This window comes from Copadichromis virginalis, unplaced genomic scaffold (genome assembly GCF_057382275.1).
Source record: "Copadichromis virginalis isolate Kocher_CV1m ecotype Utaka unplaced genomic scaffold, C_Virginalis_male_GT1.1 unmapped_scaffold_1, whole genome shotgun sequence".
NCBI lineage: Eukaryota > Metazoa > Chordata > Actinopteri > Cichliformes > Cichlidae > Copadichromis > Copadichromis virginalis.
In genome coordinates, this window is record NW_028188589.1 from 7,426,999 (window position 1) to 7,450,357 (window position 23,359).

At 41.5% G+C, this 23,359-nt stretch overlaps 1 protein-coding gene across 4 annotated transcripts in view; it reads left to right on the forward strand.

Annotated features, from left to right (window-relative positions):
• LOC146679702 (protein NLRC3-like) overlaps nucleotides 1–23,359 on the forward strand; it is a 230,715-nt gene that overhangs the window by 197,120 nt on the left and 10,236 nt on the right. For all 4 annotated transcript variants that reach the window (XM_085450121.1, XM_085450124.1, XM_085450123.1 and 1 more), the window contains exons 4-8: nucleotides 2,241–2,525; nucleotides 3,356–5,144; nucleotides 10,191–10,364; nucleotides 10,593–10,766; nucleotides 17,280–17,453. In XM_085450121.1, the coding sequence (XP_085306247.1) occupies nucleotides 2,241–2,525; nucleotides 3,356–5,144; nucleotides 10,191–10,364; nucleotides 10,593–10,766; nucleotides 17,280–17,453 (2,596 nt within the window). The remainder of the gene's footprint in view (nucleotides 1–2,240; nucleotides 2,526–3,355; nucleotides 5,145–10,190; nucleotides 10,365–10,592; nucleotides 10,767–17,279; nucleotides 17,454–23,359) is intronic.

Here is a 23,359-nt window from a genome sequence, read left to right on the forward strand (position 1 = left end):
CGAACCAGCAGCAAATGAAGATCCAAACTACGCTTCACATAAACATCGTCATGAATTCACTCTGACTTTTACTGTTTTGCTTCGACCACGATGCACAGCTCTCTCTCTCTCTCTCTCTCTCTCTCTCTCTGTACTTCAAGAACAGTTTCCCTTTCTTCATTATTCGCTTACTTGTTACGCACAAGTCTACTGTTGCTTACAGCTCTGTCGGCCGCTGTTTTTTTCCCTTTTGCATTCTTCCGAAAAGAAAACCTCATTTCTGCCGTTCAATACTGAGCAAATTTAAACTTTTTAAAATTATTCAAAATGCAAAATGCTTAGCCGTGTCTCTAATAAAACCGCTGTAACGTCAGAGGTAATGTTCATATGTTGATTAATGGTTTTTTTTTCTTTTTTTTTTGGTTTTTTTTGGGGTTTTTTTGTTTTTTTGTTTCGTTTTTGATGTACTGCAGAATATTTTTATAAAATCCAGTGGCGGGCTGCCCAAGCGTATCAAAGTAGCGGACACACGGAAAGAAGAAACACATGAAAACATGGCAGAGCCGGTTGTCTACGCTAGAGCTGATGGGGATGAACAGCATTTTCCTCACATACAAAGAATGTTTTGCTTAAAAGCAGCACAAAAGAGCAGCTATGTCTTCAGTGAGAGCCAAAACAAACCAACTTTTCAGCGTCAAACAACTCAGTTCATGTAACCTGAGGAAACCTAAGTTTTCTCTAAATATCCTTTAGCTGTGGTTAGCTGGATGTCAGTCTTATGTGTTGAGCTCGAGCTGCGAGTCATATTTTCGGCGCTACATTGTAGTGAGATAAGTTTGTGGGTATTTTGTGCAGCTTCAGCTGTCCTTTTAACTGCTCGCTGGTTAGCTAGCGTGAGCTATAAGCTAACAGCTAGCATGGTTAATGACGCTAGAGTTCCACGCACATGCAAACAGCTCGTCTCTACTGCTTTAACTGTTAAAACAGAAGACAATACTGCAGCTGACAGGGTTTATTATGTGAAACAGCAGCTTGTTTAGTTTAAACAGTCTGCATTAAGCTGGGCAAACACTGTGCGATTTTTTTTTTCAGTCGCGTTATTCAGCTCCTGCTCAAACTGTACAATTAAATCGCAGAGGTTAGAAGTTCATAGGTCACGATGCAGGGTCTCACACTATATGGCCTGATGCTCTGATACGACCTGAGTGCTCAAACTGTGCCTTCATAACATGAAGCTTATCATACAAAATCTGTCCCTCGCTCTCCCTCTCTCTGTCTTACAGACACACACACCATCAACTTTGCTAAATTACTAATGAAAAACATTGACCAGGCAGCTGTGATTGAGTAGCAATGTCCATCCAACTCTTTTCATGGTTGTTGTAGTCATTATAATTTTGTGAGGCCACAATGAAAAGTGTTGGATACAGAAGCGTAGTACGGAAGCGTAGAGCCGCCACCCAGGCAAAAGAAAAATAGAGCTATGTCACATTATAACGTGAAAAGTTTATTATTATAGTATACTATTGTTCTAACAATATTAGATATATATTGTTCTAACAATATACTTTTCATGTTTGTACAATATACTATCATTTAGGTACAATATACCTATTACAATATACATAATTCTCACGTTCGTACTTGCACTCGTTCTTATTTTAAACTTAATCTGGAATGCAGGATATGAATGACAAGATTTTGTTTTTCATATTTTTCATTATTTTTCAGTTTCAATTTTTTCTTCAGTTTCATTTTAAGCTGGCATCATTTTAACCCTACACACCCTAAAATTTAGTATTTGTTGATGAGATGTTGAAGTGTTAATTGAACAAAGTTAAAATACAGTGGAACCCCGACTTACGAAATTAATCCGTTCCCGAGGGTCTTTCGTAAGTCGAAAATTTTCTTAAGTCGAAACAGCCATTGCACCTTTTGAGTGAGGTGATGCTGAACGATAGGCTAATTGCTAACTAGAACAACAATATGTCGTTCAAGTGGAACAGCGAAGCACGAGTACGGAAGCCAAGGGGTTGTCACATGATTCGAAGGCCTTGTGGGCATTGTAGGCTCAGCCAATCAGAGCCAGCGGATTTCGTTACACCGGCATTTTGCCGTACCATGGGCAGAAATATTGCCGTTCATTGCCTTCGTAACTTGAATTTTTTGTTAAATGGGGTATTCGTAAGTCGGGGTTCCACTGTATTTTTCACATGATTTCGACTGAGAAGCATGTTTATGTCTCTTTCTTCTTCCTGTAGAGGAGGAGCTTGCCAGGGTACGGTCAGCCTTTGTCTGGAGGGTAACAATAGAAATCCTTAAACTGCTCCTTGAGGCCCTTGTAAGTGATGGTATCTTAAATAAGTTGGAGGAAGAATCGATACTGGAGGGGAACCCACTCAGAGCAGACAAGGCACGCAGCTTGATCGACACAGTGAGGAAAAAAGGAGACAAAGCATGCAAGATAACAATCAAGCATCTTCAGATCAAAGATCCTTTTCTTTTCTCTCAGCTGCGTTTGAACTCTGATCCATCTGCTCAACAAGGTGAGGTCATGCATCAGATACCATGAATAAAAATGGTCACCTTGCAGTTTGTTGAGATGTGAAAGTGAAACCTCAGAATTCATTGTAAGAAAAAGGAGAGGGCAAGAACGTCATTCTACGACGAATGTTTGGATTTGTTACATGCCTGCAAATGTATTTTCTAAACTACATGGAGGAATTTTGATGATCGTCATAAACCTGTGAAACTACTTAGATCTAATGTGAGCTGTATTTAATTAAACACAAGTGTTCTTTACTTTTAAAAACCATGCAAACTGATTGCCTTAAAAAAGAAAAGTCAGAGTGTTTCTCTAACAAGAGGACACTCTTTAAGCATCGGTCATTTGACTTAAATGTTTAATGAAAAAAATGCCACATTTACATATAATAAAGCAAATTGTGGCCAGAAAGGGTTTACATTATCTTTTGCCATTGTAAATTACGAGAAGAATTAAATGTGAATTACTGAATCTCTCTCAGATGCTTCTTTAAATAACATAGCAGTGGGGAACGTTATGACACTTCAATGTTGTTATTTTTGGTTACAAAGTTTGGAGAAGAGGCACAGAAAGCAGAAACCTGTTTAGCCTGCACATGTTGGCATCAGGTACATATGAAAAGCTGCAAAGCAATGCAGATGTGTAGGTTCAAAACATTTAACGTGGCTTTTTTCAGGAAATACATTTAGGAATTCCTGAAGCCCCTTTTTGATTTCTGGTAGAATGAGTATATTAAAAACTTGATAGGTTAAATAAAGGCCAAAGTACATCACATAGCTCCTTCAGACCAGATTTGTATTTTTCCTTCTTTTTTTCCTTTTTTTGATTCAGATGCTCTTCAGAAGTGTCAGCCTAAACTTAAGTCTGTCTTGAAGAAGAAGTTCCAGTGTGTGTTTGAGGGCATCGCTAAAGCAGGAAACCCAACCCTTCTGAATCAGATCTACACAGAGCTCTACATCACAGAGGGAGGGACTGCAGAGGTCAATGATGAACATGAGGTCAGACAGATTGAAACAGCATCCAGGAAACCACACAGACCAGAAACAACCATCAGACAAGAAGACATCTTTAAAGACTCACCCAAAAGACAGGACCTGATCAGAACAGTGCTGACAAAGGGAGTGGCTGGCATTGGGAAAACGGTCTTAACACAGAAATACAGCCTGGACTGGGCTGAAGACAAAGCCAACCAGGACATCCAGTTCATATTTCCATTCACTTTCAGAGAGCTGAATGTGCTGAAAGAGGAAAAGTTCAGCTTGGTGGGACTTGTTCATCGCTTCTTTACTGAAACCAAAGAAGCAGGAATCTGCAGCTTTGAAGACTTCCAGGTTGTGTTCATCTTTGATGGTCTGGATGAGTGTCGACTTCCTCTGGACTTCCACAAAACTGTGACTGATGTTACGATGCCCACCACAGTTGATGTACTTCTCACAAGCCTGATCAGGGGGACGCTTCTTCCCTATGCTCACGTCTGGATAACCACACGACCTGCAGCAGCAGACCAGATCCCCCCTGAGTATGTTCACAGGGTGACAGAGGTCAGGGGGTTCACTGACCCACAGAAGGAGGAGTACTTCAGGAACCGATTCAGAGATGAGGAGCAGGCCAGCAGGATCATCTCCCACATCAAGAAAGCTCGAAGCCTCCACATCATGTGTCACATCCCAGTCTTCTGCTGGATCACTGCTACAGTTCTGGCGGATGTGCTGGAAACCAGAGAGGGAGGACAGCTGCCCAACACCCTGACTGAGATGTACATCCACTTCCTGGTGGTTCAGGCCAAAGTGAAGAAGGTCAAGTATAATAGAGGACGTGCAACAGATCCACACTGGAGTTCAGAGAGCAGGAAGATGATGGAGTCTCTGGGAAAACTGGCTTTTGATCAGCTGCAGAAAGGAAACCTGATCTTCTATGAATCAGACCTGACAGAGTGTGGCATCGATATCACAGCAGCCTCAGTGTACTCAGGAGTGTTCACACAGATCTTTAAAGAGGAGAGAGGACTGTACCAGGACAAGGTGTTCTGCTTCATCCATCTGAGTGTTCAGGAGTTTCTGGCTGCTCTTCATGTCCATCTGACCTTCATCAACTCTGGACTCAATCTGCTGGAACAACAACAAACAACCTCCCAGAAGTCTGAAACAGGAGAATCTGCAGAGAAACACTTCTACCAGAGTGCTGTGAACAAGGCCTTACAGAGTCCAAATGGACACCTGGACTTGTTCCTCCGCTTCCTCCTGGGTCTTTCACTGCAGACCAATCAGGCTCTCCTACGAGGTCTGCTGACACAGACAGGAAGTAGCTCACAGACCAATCAGGAAACAGTTCAGTACATCAAGAAGAAGCTCAGTGAGAATCTGTCTGCAGAGAAAAGCATCAATCTGTTCCACTGTCTGAATGAACTGAATGATCGTTCTCTAGTGGAGGAGATCCAACAGTCCCTGAGATCAGGAAGTCTCTCCACAGATAAACTGTCTCCTGCTCAGTGGTCAGCTCTGGTCTTCATCTTACTGTCATCAGAAGAAGATCTGGATGTGTTTGACCTGAAGAAATACTCTGCTTCAGAGGAGGCTCTTCTGAGGCTGCTGCCAGTGGTCAAAGCCTCCAACAAAGCTCTGTAAGTAAACATGAACTCATCGCTTCATTCTTAAAATCATGGGAAATAAATCAGAGGTGCTCAGTTCAAAGAATACTACCACTTTAGAAAAATTAAATAGTCATGATACTTTAAATATTTCTCTCCAGCAGGACATGTCAGCATTTCTGAAATATTTTTGTCTTCAACTCGAATCAAAGCACAATCCAGATCCAGCCTATAAGAACATGAGCTCTGATCCTTCAGCCCCTCTGACAGGTTTATTATCCTCAAGTTGTTCACTTGTCTCCAACAACCAGGAGTCTAGCTCTGTTTTTTTTTTTTTTTTTTTACTCTTTATTTTGTACTTTTTCCTTTATATTACATACGGACAAGACAATAATAATAATAACACAACGACAAACACACAAACAAAAAACAAAAAAAAAAAAAAAAAAAAAAAAACCACGAGAGGTCCCGCCCTATAAGGCTGACTGAGACTTATAAATTATCCATTTTGTCCACTGTTTTCGGTGTTTGTCAGATTTCAGTCTCAGAGTGTAAGTCATTTTTTCCATTGTATATATGTCCTCGATTACGTCCATCCAGTCTTCCAGTTTTAAAGGATCGCTTTTCAGCCAATTCTTTGTTATCACCTTTTTGCTTGACAACAACATAATCTTAAACAAATACCAGTCCTCCTTTTTTACATTTTCCCATATTCCAAAATACATTACTCGTGCCTCACACAGTACTTCATACCCCAGCACCTTCGTCATTGTTGCCGCAATTCTTTCCCAATATGATTTAAAGCAAATACTTGAGCTTCCAGACTGCACCTACATCGTTTTCAGATGTTCTTATTTTAAGGTCTGGTTTGTGTCTCATCTTTATTGCAATCCCCCATGTCTCTCTGTTTTTCAAATATAAATCTGTTACCTCGGTGTGGCCAGAACAACATGGTGAACCCCAAATACAGACAAAGGTGAAGGAACTGAATATTACTAGACGTGAAGGCTTTATTTACACACAGGAACTTGACACTTGGAATTTTTTAACATGAACTGTGAACTATGGTGGAAGTCAAGCACTTGAAGCTGTGAGCATGAAGTGGGCTCTGTGGTAGGTTTCCGGAAATGGGTCTTGGTTGATGGTAATCTGAGTCACTGTAACAGAGGTAGAGCAGCATCAGAAAGATCACTGGTGGAGGTTACAGTAAGTGAACGAGGTTATCTTCAATGTCTTATTTGGGGTTTCTGTAGCTCAGGAGGTAAAGCTGGTCTGATCTGACCTACTGATCAGAAGGTTGGTGGTTCGATCCCTGGCTCCTCCAGTCTGCATGTCAAGTATCCTTGGGCAAGATACTAACCCCAACTTGCTCTCCGATGCATCCATCAGAGTATGAATGTGCGTGAATGTACTTAGAAAGCACTAAGTTCAGATAAAGTGTTTGTGAGAATGGGTGTGATTGGGTGGATGTGGCATGTTGTATAGAGCGCTTTGAGTACTCCGGGAGAGTAGAAAAACGCTATATAAGAATCAGTCCATTTACCATTTACTTGTCAGCAGTCGGAAAGCAACTTGGGGAAGGCAGGTGGTGAGGTCTGGGTGAGTACTTGTTAGCTTTGAATCCAGGCAAAGTGGTCCAGTAAGTCTAAGAGACGAAAGGCATTAATGTGGCTGTGAGTGAATCAAGAAGACCAGCATCCAGGAAAACGTGACTGAACTGCAAGGGTGAGTAGATGATCCGAGGATTAGGAGGTTAGCAGAGTTATTGGGAGTGCTGATGTTATATGCAGCCTAGTAGATTACTGTCAGGTGTGGACAATGGACAGGCTGACCAGGCTTCACCCAAAGGCAGAAACCAGAGTCTAGTGGGAAACCACAGCCGCTCACACAGACCATGACAGCAGCATGACCCCCCCCAAAGCATTCTCTTTCACTTGGCATCATTTACCTCTCCCTTCTCCAATTTCTGATGTGTCCACCTTTGCAATGATAACTGTGATCAGGGTGAACCAAAAAGGTGCCGTGGTGAACAGATACTTAAGTTTGGTGAATGCAGTTTCAGCTTTGGGGGACCAGATGCATGCTGAGACTTGAGTGGTGCAGCTACCTGACTATAGTTGAAAATGAACAGTCTATAAAAATTTGCTATTCCCAAAACCCATTGGAGATGCTTCTTGAATCTACAATGGGTACAAGGGGTAGGCCACTCTGTGAAAGCTTTCACATTTGCCAGATCCGTCTTCACCTGCCCCCGTGCCAAAATGTAACTGAAAAAAGTTATTGATGAGGAATGGAATTCACACTTTTTTGCTTTGACATAAGGTTTATTCTCCAGCAAACGTTGGAAAAATAGCATGGACAAGAGACTGATGTTCCTCGCAGGTTTTGGGAAAAATGAGGATATCATCCAGATACACCAATACGAACCTGTCAAGGAATTCCCGGAGGACATCGTTAACTAATCTTGAAACATTGCGGGAGCATTAGTTAACCCAGGCGGCATGACCAAATACTCGTAGTCCCCCAATGGCATGTTTAAAACGGTCTTCCACTTGTCTCCCTGATTGATCTGGAAAAAGTGGTAAGCGTTGCGGATGTGGGGTTTTGTAAACCCAGTGGCACTGTGAAATGGCCTGAAAGCAGAGCTAATGAGGTAATAGGTACTTATTCTTGATGGTAATATCACTGAGGCCCCTGAAGTAAATGCATGGCCAGAGAGAGCCATCCTTTTTCCCCACAAAAAAGAAGTTCCAACTTGAGATGACAATCGTTGGATTATGCCTGCACCGAGGGATTCCTTAATGTACTTTTCCATAGCCGCACACTCAGGTCTAAGCAGGTTATACAGCCAGCTAGAAGGCCGGGTGGAGCCAGAGAGTAGTTCTATGGTGCTGTCCTGTGGTTTGTGAGGTGGCAGTGAAAGCGCTTTACTTTTGCTAAATACTTCCTGAAGATCATGACATTTGGTGGGCACAGAGGAGAGATCTAAAACAGTCTCAGTGTTGGTTGATGGTTCCACAGGTTCCGGTGGACGGGCAGAAACAAGGCAATTTGAATGACAGAACAGACTCTAACTGATTACCCTCTGACCTGACCAGTCTAAGTGGGGGTTATGTAATTCTAGCCAAGGAAAGCCGAGTATGAGTGGTTTGTGAGGTGCATGAAAAGCAAAAAAGGTAAGTGTTTTCTTGTGATTGCCAGGGGTGACAGGCTCTGTGCGCTGAGTTATGTGAGGGGACACTCGGTTATTTAATGACTTAGTGGGAATGGGCGGATTAAGGGGGCATAGAGGGATGTTTAACTGTCTCGCTAACTCAGACTCCATGAGGTTCTAATTGAACAAGAGCCTGAAAGGTCTGGTTAACTAGAACAGAGAGTTGGAGTTGCAATCTGGGTTTTTATGTTTGTGTGAGTATCCTCCACCCTTATCCCTGAACTTTCCAGTGGGCAGACCCTGGTGTGGAATCGAAAACAGACAGGTTCATCACGAGAAGCAAGCTGATCTTTCATGGTTTGATTTAATGACTGAAAAACATACAGCGGTGGTTAGCACTGTTGCCGCACAGCAAGAAGGTCCTGAGCAAAAGTCTTTACAAACTCAACCAGGAAATCATCATGCGAGCAGAAAGAAAGAGGATGAGCAGATAGGTAAGCAAGAGAAACCCGCCAGCGTCCCAGGTTTCCAGAGAAGGTTCAGGTTCTAGGTACCTGAAATGGGATGTAATTCAATTCAATTTTATTTATATAGCGCCAAATCACAACAGTCACCTCAATGCGCTTTATATTGTACAGTAGATCGTACAGTAATAGATACAGAGAAAAACCCAACAATCATATGACCCCCTATGAGCAAACACTTTGGCGACAGTGGGAAGGAAAAACTCCCTTTTAACAGGAAGAAATTTTTGGTGTCAAAGTCAAAGCACAGATCCACCCAGTCTCTGTATTTCAGCTTATTTCCTTTATACACACATTTAACAGGAACAGTTTCAGACAGCTAGTGTTTACCTGACATTACCTGCGTACCTCACAGTTTGCAGGTAATGGGCATAATAATTACTGAACAGAGACATCCTGCTGTGAACTTTGTTGCTGTGGATCTAAAATGTAAAAATACATCTGAGAAGATTTCTAATCATGATTTTATGAGCCCCCAAAGTTTGATTCTGTTCATCTGGACGTAGCGCTCTCAGCGGGAGAAACATTTTGTCACTCATCAAGATGACTTCTTCAGGCTCAGCTGACTGCAGCTTTCCCCAATCTTATAAAGAGTACATCTGCATAATGACTCAAACCTAATGGTCAAGGAACTGACCTCCCAGCCTTATTGTTCCTTCAGTGGGCTGGTTTCAGTCATTATGCAAATGTACTTTTTATAGGGTTGGAAACCAGAAGTCAGCTGAGACTGACGAAGTCACCTGGATGAGTGACGAAATGTTTCTCCCACTGAAAGCGCTACGTCCAGATGAACAGAATCAACTTTTGGGATTTACTAACCTGGATGATTGAGCATGGATCAAGACGGGTTTTTATGAGGTATACAGTTTCTTATAATTTCTAAACCAGAAGGTTGAGGAGATGGAGCTCATGATAACTGGCTACTGCCTTTCAGCGTGCTTTATGAAATCATCCAATCAAAATAAAGTTAGGGAGAGCGGGGCTTTAAAGGGGAATGAGCCAAAGCAGCTTTTAGACAGAAAATGAAACGAGAGTCCAGGATGTGATACATTATTTATAACTACATTTACAGTAATCACACATATTAGAATTAATAAAGTGACCAGCAGTACTGTAGTAAGTGTAATACTGCAGTACTCACAGGCCTGTGCCAGCAGACACTGAACTACTGTCACTAAATCAACCTGGTCTTCACTGGTTTCCATTTACATACATTGGAATAATTGTGTTTAATTTGAAATATTTTTCTTCTGTTACACTTAAATTCTTGAACATTTTTTTATTTAATTGTGCATTGTAGTGTACTCATTTGTACACATTTGATTACTTAGATTCAACATATAAAGAGATTTTATTTGATAATAAATATTATTGTTTTGTTGTTCTTGTTATTTTTTTCAGGCTGAGCAGCTGTAACCTGTCAGAGAAAGGCTGTACAGATTTGTTGTCAGTGGTCAGCTCCCAGTCCTGTAGTCTGAGAGAGCTGGACCTGAGTACCAAGAGCCTGAAGGCTTCAGCAGTAAAGCTTCTGTCTGCTGCAGTGGAGAGTCCACACGCCAAACTGAATATTCTGAGGTCTGACCGATTTGTATTCTTTTTTCTTTTGTTTGTTTGTTTTGTTTTGTTTTTAACTGAGAAAATAAATCCAGCAATTTAAACAGTAGAGGTAAACTTGATCAATTTACTGTTGTTTCGTACCACATCTGCTCAGCATAAAACAACAAGGATTCTTAAAATATAAGATTAGTTATTGCACCCTGATTACACTTTAACATCAGTCTTTGTTCATGTTTTCATTTTCAGACTCAACGTCTGTGAACTTCTAGCGGAAAACTGTGAAGCTGTGTCCTCAATGCTCAGCTCTCAGTCCTCTACTCTGACAGAGCTGGACCTGAGTATCAAAAATGTGCAGGATTCAGGAGTGAAGATTCTGTCTGCTGGACTACAAAGTTTAAACTGTAAACTAAATACTCTGAGGTCAGATCAATTGACATTTTGTTTTTTTTAAATGAACCAATTAAACATTTTATTCAAGGCTTCCGGTTCCGGCGCTCGTGGGGATGGACACCTAGTACGAGAGCTCTCGACTGAAACTTATTAAAACTGCCCCAAGTAAATTAATACACTATCTAAGTGCACATAAAGAGGAAAAAGGGGTTTAAATGATGTCCAGAAAGAACAAAATAGCTAAGAAGTTAACGTTTGAAAACGTGGAAGATGGCAATGTGCAGCTAACAGAAGGGGCTAACGTTAGCCCCTATAGGGCTAGCCGAGGCCACTCTCCCACTCCTAGCCGCGAGGATTCTGGGACAGAAGATGAGGTTGACCCAGCAAGTTTGACGCTGATACTGAAAGAACTGAGAGGCGTTGGGAAAGAGGTGAAAGAATTTCAAAAAGACACGAAAGCGCAACTGGTGGAAATAAGGGGTGAGTTGGATAAAGCCAATGCGCGGCTTAATGATGTGGAAACCAGGGTTGCAGAACACAAAGATAAGCTTCAGAACACAGACGAGATTTTGTCTGAGATACTAACAATGCAATTCAATGTTATTTATATAGCGCCAAATCACAACAAAAGTCACCTCAAGGCACTTCATAGATACAGAGAAAAACCCAACAATCACATGACCCCCTATGAACAAGCACTTTGGCGACAGTGGGAAGGAAAAACTCCCTTTTAACAGAAAGAAACCTCTGGCAGAACCAGGCTCAGGGAGGGGCGGGGCCATTTGCTGTGATTGGTTGGAGTGAGAGAAGGGAGACAGGATAAAGACATGCTGTGGAAGAGAGACAGAGGTTAATAACAGATATGATTCGATGCAGAGAGGTCTGTTAACACATAGTGAGTGAGAAAGGTGACTGGAAAGGAAAAACTCAATGCATCATGGGAATCCCCGGCAGCCTACGTCTATTGCAGCATAACTAAGGGAGGATTCAGGGTCACCTGGTCCAGCCCTAACTATATGCTTTAGCAAAAAGGAAAGTTTGAAGCTGATCTTCAAAGTAGAGAGGGCGTCTGTCTCCTGAACTCAAACTGGGAGCTGCTTCCACACCCAGTCCAACATAGCCAGGCTTTCTTTGCTGCTTTGACAAAACCTCAAATCCCAGTCAGAGATGATGAGCATCATCACAGTGATGATCATTTCTCTGTAACCCAGGCTTTCTGCTTCAGGATCTGTGCACGCTCACAGAACAAGGAGACCTTTAAACATCATTTCACTAAATGGATGGATTGAGCTCAGCCTACAGATGAACTGGTGCCAGAGATCATAAAGAACATCAAACAGTCAAATTCAACACTTTTAATGGAAATATGAGATTAATCTTAAAAGTAGAGATAGTGTCTGTCTCCTGAATCCAAACTGGAAGCTGGTTCCACAGAAGAGGGGCCTGAAAACTGAAGGCTCTGCCTCCCATTCTACTTTCAAATACTCTAGGAACAACAAGTAGGCCTGCAGAGCGAGAGCGGAGTGCTCTAATAGGGTGATATGGTACTACAAGGTCATTAAGATAAGATGGGGCCTGATTATTTAAGATCTTGTATGTGAGGAGCAGGATTTTGAATTCAATTCTGGATTTAACAGGAAGCCAATGAAGGGAAGCCAAAACAGGAGAAATCTGCTCTCTCTTTCTAGTCCCTGTCAGGACTCTTGCTGCAGCATTTTGGATTAACTGAGGCTTTTCAGGGAGTTTTTTGGACATCCTGATAATAACGAATTACAATAGTCCAGCCTGGAAGTAATAAATGCATGAACTAGTTTTTCAGTGTCACTCTGAGACAGGATATTTCTAATTTTAGAGATGTTGCACAAATGGAAGAAAGCATGCAGGAAAAGTTTCAAACAAAACTAACATCACTGGAGGCTTACTCGAGGAGGGAGTCGCTCAGACTGTACAGGGTGCCGGAGGGAGAAGAATCGGGAGCTCCATCTATGGCCCACTTTGTGGAGAAGCTACTCCGGGAGAATCTCGCCATCCCACCATCAACACCGTTACAAATTCAGAGAGCACACAGAGCGTTATCGTTACTCCCTCCGGACGGCTCCCAACCCAGATCGATCCTGGTAAAATTCCTGTGCTTCACGGTTAAAGAAGAAGTGCTGAGGCTCGCTTGGCAAAAGAAAGGTTTTATGCTGAATTCCAGCAAGATCAACCTCGACCACGATTACCCCCCTGAGATCATGGCTATGAGGAAGGAGTATGCAGAGGCACGAAAGGTCCTAAAAGAGAAGAATGTACGGTTTAGGACCCTCTACTCAGCGCGCCTTAAGGTTTTTTTCGAAGAAGGAGTGAAAACCTACAACACGGTGGAGGAGGCAACGGCTGACCTGGCGAGTCGGGGCCTGCCGGTAAAGGTGATTACACCACCGGCAACCCCCAGAGAAAAACTACAAAGATGCCCGCTGTGGCGGGGAGTTGGTGGTCGGCGTCCGCGTCAGATCCGAGGAGCTGCGGGATATAGAGAGAAGCTGCAAGTATACAGACGTGAAGAGAACGAATTTAATGTTATGTATTAGCTATGGACAACATGGTGAAATATGGTTACTGTCGAGCTAAAATGGGTGGGGCTTCTCGTGCTGTGAGTGACGTCGCAGTGGAAAGCCCCCTAACTCAGGGGGTAATAAGGGGTTTCCCTTCAAGTTGTGAGGGTGTCAGTGGAAGTGCTCCACTGTCAGAAGCCAGCTTAGGAGCTTTCAAGCTCCAGTTATGTTCAAATGTTTTCAGTTCATTCCTAACTTTTTTCACTTGTTACTGTTTTAAGAGGGGGTTGCCTGCTGCTATTGAGTTTATGCGCTGTGGTAACTTAATATATCTTTATGGGAAGTGAGTCAGTGAAAGTAATCTCTTTTAATGTTAACGGGGTTCTGAACGTGATTAAGATGAATAAGATACTGTCCAAACTAAGGAAGGAGAAGGCCCAGATTGCATTACTTCAGGAGACACACATGAACCAAGTAGATCACTTGAGATTGAAAAGAAAGGGTTTTAAATATGTATTCTCCTCTTCCGTTAAGTCCAAACACAAGAGGGGTGTGGCTACACTTATCTCTGGTACACTTAACTATGAACATATCTAAGAACTCTGTGACGAGGAAGGCAGATTGGTTAGAATAACAGAATGGATAGAGGGGTCTGAAATCACAATTTTAAATGTTTATGCTCCCCCCGGGAGCGATTGGCTATTCTATAGGAATATGTTTGAGTTAATGGTGGATTCTCAGGGGATAGTTGTCTGTGGGGGGGTTTTAACTTTAGACTTGACCCTAAACTAGACTCCTCCTCCCCGACCAACCAGGTAACAGCACTTACTAGAAAAGTCAATTCCTATATGGTAGAGATGGGGATAATAGATGTATGGAGGGACCGCTACGCATCTACCAGAAATTTCACTCATTACTCTGGTTCCTTTAAAGTGTATGCAAGGCTGGACTACTTTTTTATGTTTAAAGTTGATAGGTTTAGGGTCAAAGACTGTGACATATTAACAAGAGATCTATCTGACCACAGTCCTATCTCTCTATCTTTGCAGGTGGCTAGGAAAAAATGTACCACACTGTGGAAATTGTTATCGCACCTTAATGATCCTGCCATAGTTTCCAAATTAAAGGTAGACATTAAAGAATTTCTAGATGTTAATGACACAGGAGAGGTATCTCCAACTAGTCTTTGGGATATGCTCAAAGCGGTAATGAGAGGTACATTAATTTCTATCGCCTCCCACTTAAAGAGAATCAAAGGGCAAAAATTAGCAGAACTACAGGCAAATTTAAAGTTGAAAGAATAGGAAGACATAAACACCGCAAATCCTACTCTGAAGCAGGATATCAGGAAAATACAGGATGAAATTAATGATATTTACACCCAGGAGGCCCAAAATAACTTAATTTTTTTGAGGCAAAAATACTATGAGACAGGAGGGAAATCTGCAAAATATCTGGCAAATAAATTACGCAAACAACTAGAGGAAAGTACGATATACCAAATCAAGGACCCCAAGACTAATATTCTGGAATCAAAATTAGAAGACATTCAGAAATGTTTTGAGACCTTCTTTAGGGAGCTGTACTCACAGCCCAATGCTACGGAGGAGAATTGTACTGATGCCTTTCTTAGCTCTCTAGAATTACCTTCACTCCCGTCTCTCAAAAATGAGCTTCTAACACATCCCATTTTAGTGGAAGAAATTAATGCTTTTTCCAGATTAAAACCAGGTAAGGTAGTTGGGCCGGACGGGTTCAGTTCTCAGTGGTATCGCACCCTGAGGGCAGATCTAGTCCCCACATTGCTGAAGTCATTTAACTACATCCTACAGGAGGGAGAAATCCCACCCTCCTGGAGGGAGGCAACTATTTCAATTATCCCAAAAGAGGGGAAAGATAAACGAGAATGTGGAAACTATCGACCAATCAGTGTCCTTAACTTGGATTACAAACTATTTACTTCTATTCTTGCTCGTAGACTGGAGAAGTTTTTACCTGACCTCATCAATTTAGATCAGACTGGTTTCATTCACTATAGACAAACAACTGACAACATTAGGAGAATATTACACATCTCTACTCAAATTTACAGTAAATCGGGATAATGAGAAAATTAAGTACCTGGGAATATATTTGACTGCGGACCTCTCGCTGCTCTTTCAGGCAAACTACGAGCCAATATCTGCAAGTATAAAAGCTGATTTGCACAGATGGAATCTGGTCCCCTTTATGCGTCTCAGCTCCCGGGTAACCGCAATCAAGATGGACACGCTCCCCAGACTGCTTTATCTTTTTAGAAACTTGCCAATAGAAGTGAGCGATTACCAATTTATTGAGTGGGACAAATGGATCTCCAGATTTATCTGGCAGGGCCGAAAGCCAAGGATTAAATATGCTACCCTCCAGCTCCCCAAGGAAAAGGAAGGACTGGGTCTCCCCTGCCTCAGGAATTACTATTATGTCGCTCAAATAACCCCCCTCTTATATTGGTGTAACAAAACATACACGGCTAGGTGGAAGGAACTGGAGTCCAGCCTGTTGGACCAATTCCCCCTACAAGCTGTAATGGCAGATAAGGGTCTAATGTGCCGGCTGGAAAAGCTGGGGAACCCCTGGTTAACCCACACCCTCCAAGTTTGGCAGAAGGTAATCAACATCTGTGGGATACACAAAATGCTAAAAATCTTCAGGTGGGTTGCTTTCGACTCGGATTTTATTCCAAACAGACACGACTCTAACTTTGAAGCATGGATATCCTATGGCCTTACGACATTCCTCTCTCTTACTCATAGAAATATTGTGCTCAGATTTGAGGCCTTACGGGACGATCACAACCTGACAAAATACAACTTTCATAGAAACTTACAGCTGAGATCATATATTGATCATGAATGCAAACTGTCCGACTTCAATGATGCTGAGTCGCATTTTTTCCTCATCCTGAAAAATGCCACAACCATGACCCCTACTAAATCTATTTCTAAACTATACAAAGCCCTCTCTAGTGCCAGCAAGGATAATACTTTATACACTAAGGATAAATGGGAAAGGGAATCAGGGATTGCTATTTCTGTGGGGGAGTGGGAAAATGTTTTGTACTGCCAGTGGTCCACGTCCAGTTCTATGAGCTGGAAGGAACATGGCTGGAAGAATATTATTAGGTACTTCAAGACTCCATATCAGGAGAGGTACAAAGGGGCTTATATGCAATGCTGGAGACAATGCGGCTCGACTGTTGCTAACCATTTTCATGTCTTTTGGGACTGTCCCAAGTTAAAAAACGTTCAGGTCTCCTTAAGTGCAGTCTTTAACGTTCAAATACCTTTAGATTTTAAGGTTTTATACATGGGTTTGGTCCCCTTTCTGGAATGTAGGAGTGAGATTAAGTTGGTGCAATTACTCTTGGTGGCAAGTAAAAAAACAATTACTAGAAGATGGTTAAGCCCAGCCCAGCCTACCCTAGACGACTGGTTTGGGATCATTTTAGAGATATTTAGGATGGAAAAACTTACATATCTGTTAAGAAATCAAAAAGCCAAAATCTACCAAAGTTGGAACAATTGGATCCAATTCATTACCCCCACGAGGGCTGACTTCACTTGATCTCACTATTACTTGGTTGTTTTTTGTTTGTTTGTTTTTTACATTTACTTCTATTACTATTGCTTGTTTATTTACTTATTTCTTCACAATGATTGCAGCATGGGCACCCCTCCCAGTTTGTGTTTATAGTTCCATGTAATGTGTTCTATATATCTCCTTCGGGAGAGCATGCGAGCAACTCTCCTAGTAATAGCTAGTGGAGGTTAATATGCACCCACTGATCACTTTGTTTACTGATCACTTGTCCAATCCAAATAAAGATATAATTAAAAAAAAACATTTTATTCAAGTTCATCCATATGATGTTGTATCTTAGTATGTTAAGGTTTCATCAAAAATAAAAAGATGGCATGTAATATAATAACAAACTTTACATAAGTATTATAGATTATCTTTTGTTTTTCAGACTGGGTGGCTGTAACCTGTCAGAGAGAAGCTGTGAAGCTCTGTGCTCAGTCCTCAGCTCCCAGTCCTCCAGTCTGAGAGAGCTGGACCTGAGTAACTCTGACCTGCAGGATTCAGGAGTGAAGCTTCTGTCTGCTGGACTAAAGAGTTCACAGTGTGCAGTGGAAACTCTCAGGTCAGGATTCAAACGTTAACACATATGATCATTTAAAATGTGAATTATATTATTGATTGACTTATCTATAGAGCTTTTAGCTAAACTTATATTTATATTTGAGTGGATTATTAGACTGAATTACTGTGTAAAATTTGTCACAGTCATACGATTTTGTTTATTTATTTATTTTTTTAATTCATGTACTGGCCATTTTACATAAATTTGGCTAATCTTCTACAATATATACATTTGATTTCGTTAGGAACAAAATGTTCAAATTACATATTTTGCTGGATATTGGGTATTAATGAAATTATTATGTCTTTAATGACACCACATTTCCATTTGTTGGAGGTTACTGGTGGTATTGTTTCAGTGTCTGAGTTTTCCTTGCAAAGAAACATCTGGAATTTAACAATACATATTTTAAAGCTGTTTTCTCCAAAGGGATTTGTATTAGTGATGGTAAATTTGATTCTTTTTACCGAATCGAGTTTAAATGAGTCACTCACCAAAATGAATCGGGTTTTTTTTTAATCATTTGAGTCTCTGAGTCAGTTGCCCAGAGAGTGCCAAAAATGTACTTTTTCTCTCAAACTTAATTTGTTTTTATTTTCATGTAAATCCTACTGCTACGATGAGTGATTGAAAAATAAAAACAACTATTTTATAGAGCAAAAAAGAATAAGATTTCTAAATTGGACATTTATTTTTGTTTATGTTATTAGTATTTCCTCTTTATCATCTTTGCACAAAAACAAAGTGTAGACTGAATGTTATATTGCATCAGTCAGACTATCAGGCTTCATCTCAGATGAAGGAGTGACTCTTCCGTGGTAACAAACTGTGAGTTTCAGCAGCTGAGAGGCAGGAGGGAAGGGTGAGTGAGTGGTCTTGATGCATTCTCAGTCTAGACTAGACTAGAAAGAGGGGCGCTGCTCTTGTGGCGAGCAGCAGGTTGTCTCTCTCTGTCAGTGTCAGTGTTTTAACTTATTTTATTTCATTCTTTTATTCCTTTATATATATATTTTTTTGCCTGAGGAAATTCTATAGCATCGGCTTGTGCTTTGTGGAACTTCTTTTAACGAAGATGGGTTTTTTATTTCGCATGATTTTATTGGCAATCCTGACGGTTGTTTGGAGTCATTCCTTTACCATCAATAATCCTGGCTAATGTGCAGTCTCTGAGGAGTAAATTGGATGAACTGCATTTGAATGTCGCACACTTGCGTGGCTACAGGGATACATGTCTAATGGCATTCACAGAGACTTGGCTCAAGGACTCTGACCCTGATTGTTCTCTGGAACTAAATGGCTTCGGGTTTCCCATACGTTTGGATCGAGACCCCGGAGCTACCCAGAAATCTCAAGGAGGAGTGTGTTTGTATATAAATCAGAAATGGTGTAAAAATGTGACCGTTCGTAGACAAGTGTGTCTGCCTGACATTGAGCTCCTCTCTGTGTCTTTGAGGCCGTTTTATCTGCCGAGGGAATTCCCACAGATCAACGTCACCATTGTTTACATCCACCCTAAAGCGAATCCTAAGAATGCGACTGACACCATCTCCATTTTTTTCCTAATAACAAACCATGGTCTTCAAAAGGTCTTATGAGGCTGATTCATGAAAGGAAAAAAGCTTTTATTGAAGGGAATATCTTGAAAGTTAGAGAAATTAGGAAGGAGATCAGATCAGAAATTAAAAAAGCCAAAGTAAAATACAAGGATAAGGTAGAGGCGGAGATGGGTAGCAATAACTTAAGGGTGGCCTGGGCAGGCATGAAACACATGACTGGTCACTGTTACAGTGACTGTAATAAGATAAGTCTTCCTGGTTTTAGTTCAGACTCTCAGTTAGCAAGTAGAGAAGCTTATAGACCCTCTACAATTTGCATACAGGCCTCGTAGACGTGTTGATGATGCAGTGGTCACTCTGTTGAACTTCCTTTATCGCCATCTTGATGGCGCCAAAGCTCATGCTCAGCTCTTATTTATTGATTTTTCTTCAGCTTTTAATACTATCCAGCCACATCTTTTAGCTGATAAACTTCTTAACCAGTTTACACTTGATCTTAATCTCGTTGGTTGGGTTTTAAACTTTTTAACTGACAGATCTCAGTGTGTGAGAGTGAACGGCTGTTTTTCCAAACAGCTGAACTCTTCCACTGGCTCACCGCAAGGTTGTTGTCTCTCTCCTCTACTGTATATTTTGTACACTAATGACTGTCGCAGTACACAGGCCAACAGGCATTTCATTAAATACGCAGATGACACAGTCATTGTAAGCCTCCTTCATGGTGAAGAGGATTCCCATGGGCCTGTTGTGGATGAGTTTGTTTCGTGGTGTGATCAGTCCTTCTTAATGATCAGCACCTTGAAAACCAAGGACATGGTTATTGACTTCAGGGAGACATCCCCTCATCCTGCGCTAACAGTGGTAAATGTGCAGCCATTGAACTGGTGGACAGTTATAAGTATTTGGGGGTTGTTCTTGATAAAGCTCTGTGCTTTGAGTCACATCTTGCTGCTACAGTGAAAAAGGTTCAACAAAGACTTTTTAAGGAGGTTGAGAGGTTTCAATGTTTCATCTGCAATGATGACTCGTTTTTTATAAAAGTTTTATTGAATCTGTTTTAACTTTCTGTATCATTGCTTGGTACGGTAATATGTCTCTGAATAATAAGACCAGACTTAACAACCTGGTTAAAGTGGCTGGTAAGATTTCAGGGAGGTCTCAGGTCCAGCTTGTGGACTTTTATAACAGGCATGTGCTGAGGAAGGCGACCTCTGTCATGTTGTGTTCAGATCATCCTCTCTTTAATGATTTTCAACTGCTTCCATCAGGTCGTCGTTATAAAGTGCCTGCAGTGAAGACAAAGAGACATAGATTGTCTTTTGTACCTACTGCTATTATCATAGTTAATAACACTGAACCATATGTGTTGTTGCCATTGCACATTGTACTTTTTTGATGAAAATCTAGGTTGTTTTCTCAGGCTTATATTATATTATATTATTTTGGAGTGTGTATGTGATGTGTTGGTTGCCTGTTTGTTTGTTTGTACGGACATCTACAACTATATGTAAAAATACAAAACAAAACAATTTTCAATTTGTTCTAGTTTATTGCACTTTTTGCTGTATATGTATATATGTATATGTAGTTACTATGGACTGAATGCATACATATTATTAAAATTTGGGCTATAACGGTTGTATTGATGTATAGCAACTTGAACTGCTCCCCAAAATGGCACTACAGCAGTGGTTCCCAAACTTTTTTTGCTGGGCCCCCCTTTGTTTTACACGAAAAACGTTCGCCTCCCCCCCGGCGCGTGAACAGCACGCACACGCACTAACACATCCTCCAACCACACACGCCCATATTTTGCTCCATTGCAGTTTATTTCACACCTCAAACATTTAGTAAACAATTAAGCAAATACAAGTAATCTGCAATAAATTACAGGTAGTAAGAAAATAAACTACTAAATCTTTTACGCTACGTCCGCACCTACACTGGTATTTTTGAAAACGCAGCTGTTTCATCCAAACAGTGTTTCAAATCACCAAAAACTGAGATTTTTTTAAAACTCCTTTTTTGCGGACGAGGAATACAGAGTTCATCTGGCAACGTCAAAGGTTTTTTCACGTCACGTTATTGTTTATGTGAGATGAATTGCAGAATGGCAGACAGAGACAAAATACTGTTACTCAGAGTATCTGCAGGTTTCACACGCAGTTACTGTCCCTCCATTTACAAAGGCGTCACGGGTAGTTGTTTTTTCTTCTTCTGTAATACTATTCAACATTGCTGTCAATACATTTTCAAAAAATGCCTCTCTGTGCAAAATGGGTTCAAAAACATAAACAGCTGTGGGATCCTGTTTGTCTGTGATTTGAATCGAGGGAACAAATCGTGGCAGGATCAGCCTGATGTTATTTGTATCCCGCTGTAACTTTACTCTATAAAGAGCAAACGTCTCCAAAATGTCAGGAGTAGTTAGTCACTACAACAAGTGTTTGTGAACTAAAAATCAAGAATGTGGGATCCTGTTTGTCCATGATTGGAAGAGCCCAGCGCTGCTCCCGACGCAGGGACCTACCTCAGCACCTGTGCAGGTGAAGCCAAAGGGCAGATTTGCTTCACCATATTTTCTAGTCTTTGGCTTAGAATGAAGTTGGTTTGGAAACATATTCAGCGATGCTTCATCTCCTGCTTTGCGTTTCTGTGGGCGCCGTGCTAGCAGTGTTCAAGCGTCTTAAAGGGTTTAACATCAAAGATTCAGTGGAGAGCTACTGTAACAGCTGAACAGAAAAACTCTTCCTCCCCTGGTGTGCTACTCTTTACAACCCGCAGGACTTTCACCCTCAAGAGATGGAAAAGGGGAACGAGGGCCGACGTCCAGGTGAAACTGAGAAGCTACCAGAGGCTAGCTTCTTGGCTGTGGGGAGAATCCTGGTGCCTGCGTCCACTTCCTCTCCTGACATTTAGTTAATATGTTACGCCGGTGACTGGGACCTGGGCTCTGTGGCTCAGAAGCAGTTTTTCTCACGGTGTGTCCGTCAAATGTTCACTGTTTTTATTGATAACAGCTATGTCTGCTCATCGATCATTGCTTCCCCCAGCTCTGGAGTCGCTGCCCTGCCCAGCAGGTCCACAGGTCTGCATTGTCTTTATTTCAAGTGCCGCTGCAGTCAGCTGTTGATTTTGCAGATCGACCGTCATCAACTCGGTTGGCCCCGCTTAACGTTCGCTCCATAACAAACAAATCATTTATTCTAAGTGATCTCTTTATTAAAGAGTCTCTAGATTTCATGTGTCTGACTGAGACGTGGCAGCAAAATAAGAATTATGTCCAATGTTCCCTCTAATGTTTCATGTGTCTGAGCGAACACACAAACTCCCTGAGCGGTCCCTTGGATCACTGGATCACGTTGTCATTAACGTGGCTTCACTCTACATCAACCAAAACACCGGTGTCGGCACATGAGGACGCTGTCATAGCCCGTCAGCGACGTTGATTAGCTGCGTATATACGAATGTGAATCATTGGCTGGACTATGGGATAAGGCGGCATCGTTCTAAATACTGGAGCAGCCAGTCACTGACTAACACTGCAAATCAGAATTGTTAACGTATTTATTTTAATTTCAATTCAGGTTAGTATTTAGTATTTAGTGTTTATTTATTTATTGTCATTGTCAAGAACAATGAAATTGCGTTTGGGGCTTCCATACAACCCAAAAAAAAAGAAGAAAATAATAAATACCCCTTAAAACCCAAGTGTACATATTTAACCCAGTGTGACTCCAATGCAATAAGACAATCCTTAGCAACAACATGAGAACATGACAAGTAATGTTCGTAGAAAATCAGACAAAGACCTGAGAAACATGACAAAGTACAACAATGCAACCCATTCAATATTATTGTACTGTGAGATATGATATCAGATATGATAGTTATCTATTTAAGAAGGAGGGGGGGGCAGGAGGGGGAAGAGAATAAAGATATGATGCACCAATGCAGACCAGTTCATTGCTATTAAGAAGTTGGATATGGTTATTGTCCGTGAGAGGGGGGCAGAGAGTTCAGGAGCCTCACAGCCTGTTAGATATCTTTTTGTGCGCAATGCAGATACTCTGTGTGCAGAGAGCGTGTCAGCGGATTGCGCCCGTGCGCAGCTTAGAGGGAACATTGATTATGTCCACTTGAATGAAATCTGCCCGGCTGGCTGCTCCGTCATCTGAACTCCGCGTCTTTTAGGACGTGGTGGAGGACTCGCTGTTGTTTACCAGGACAGATTCACATGCAGTCTGATGACCTCGGACTCCTTTTCTGCATTTGAGTCACAGATGATGGTCAGTTCTCTAAAAACCAGTTATTGTATTTTATTCTACCTGATGGGGTCTTTCTAACTGA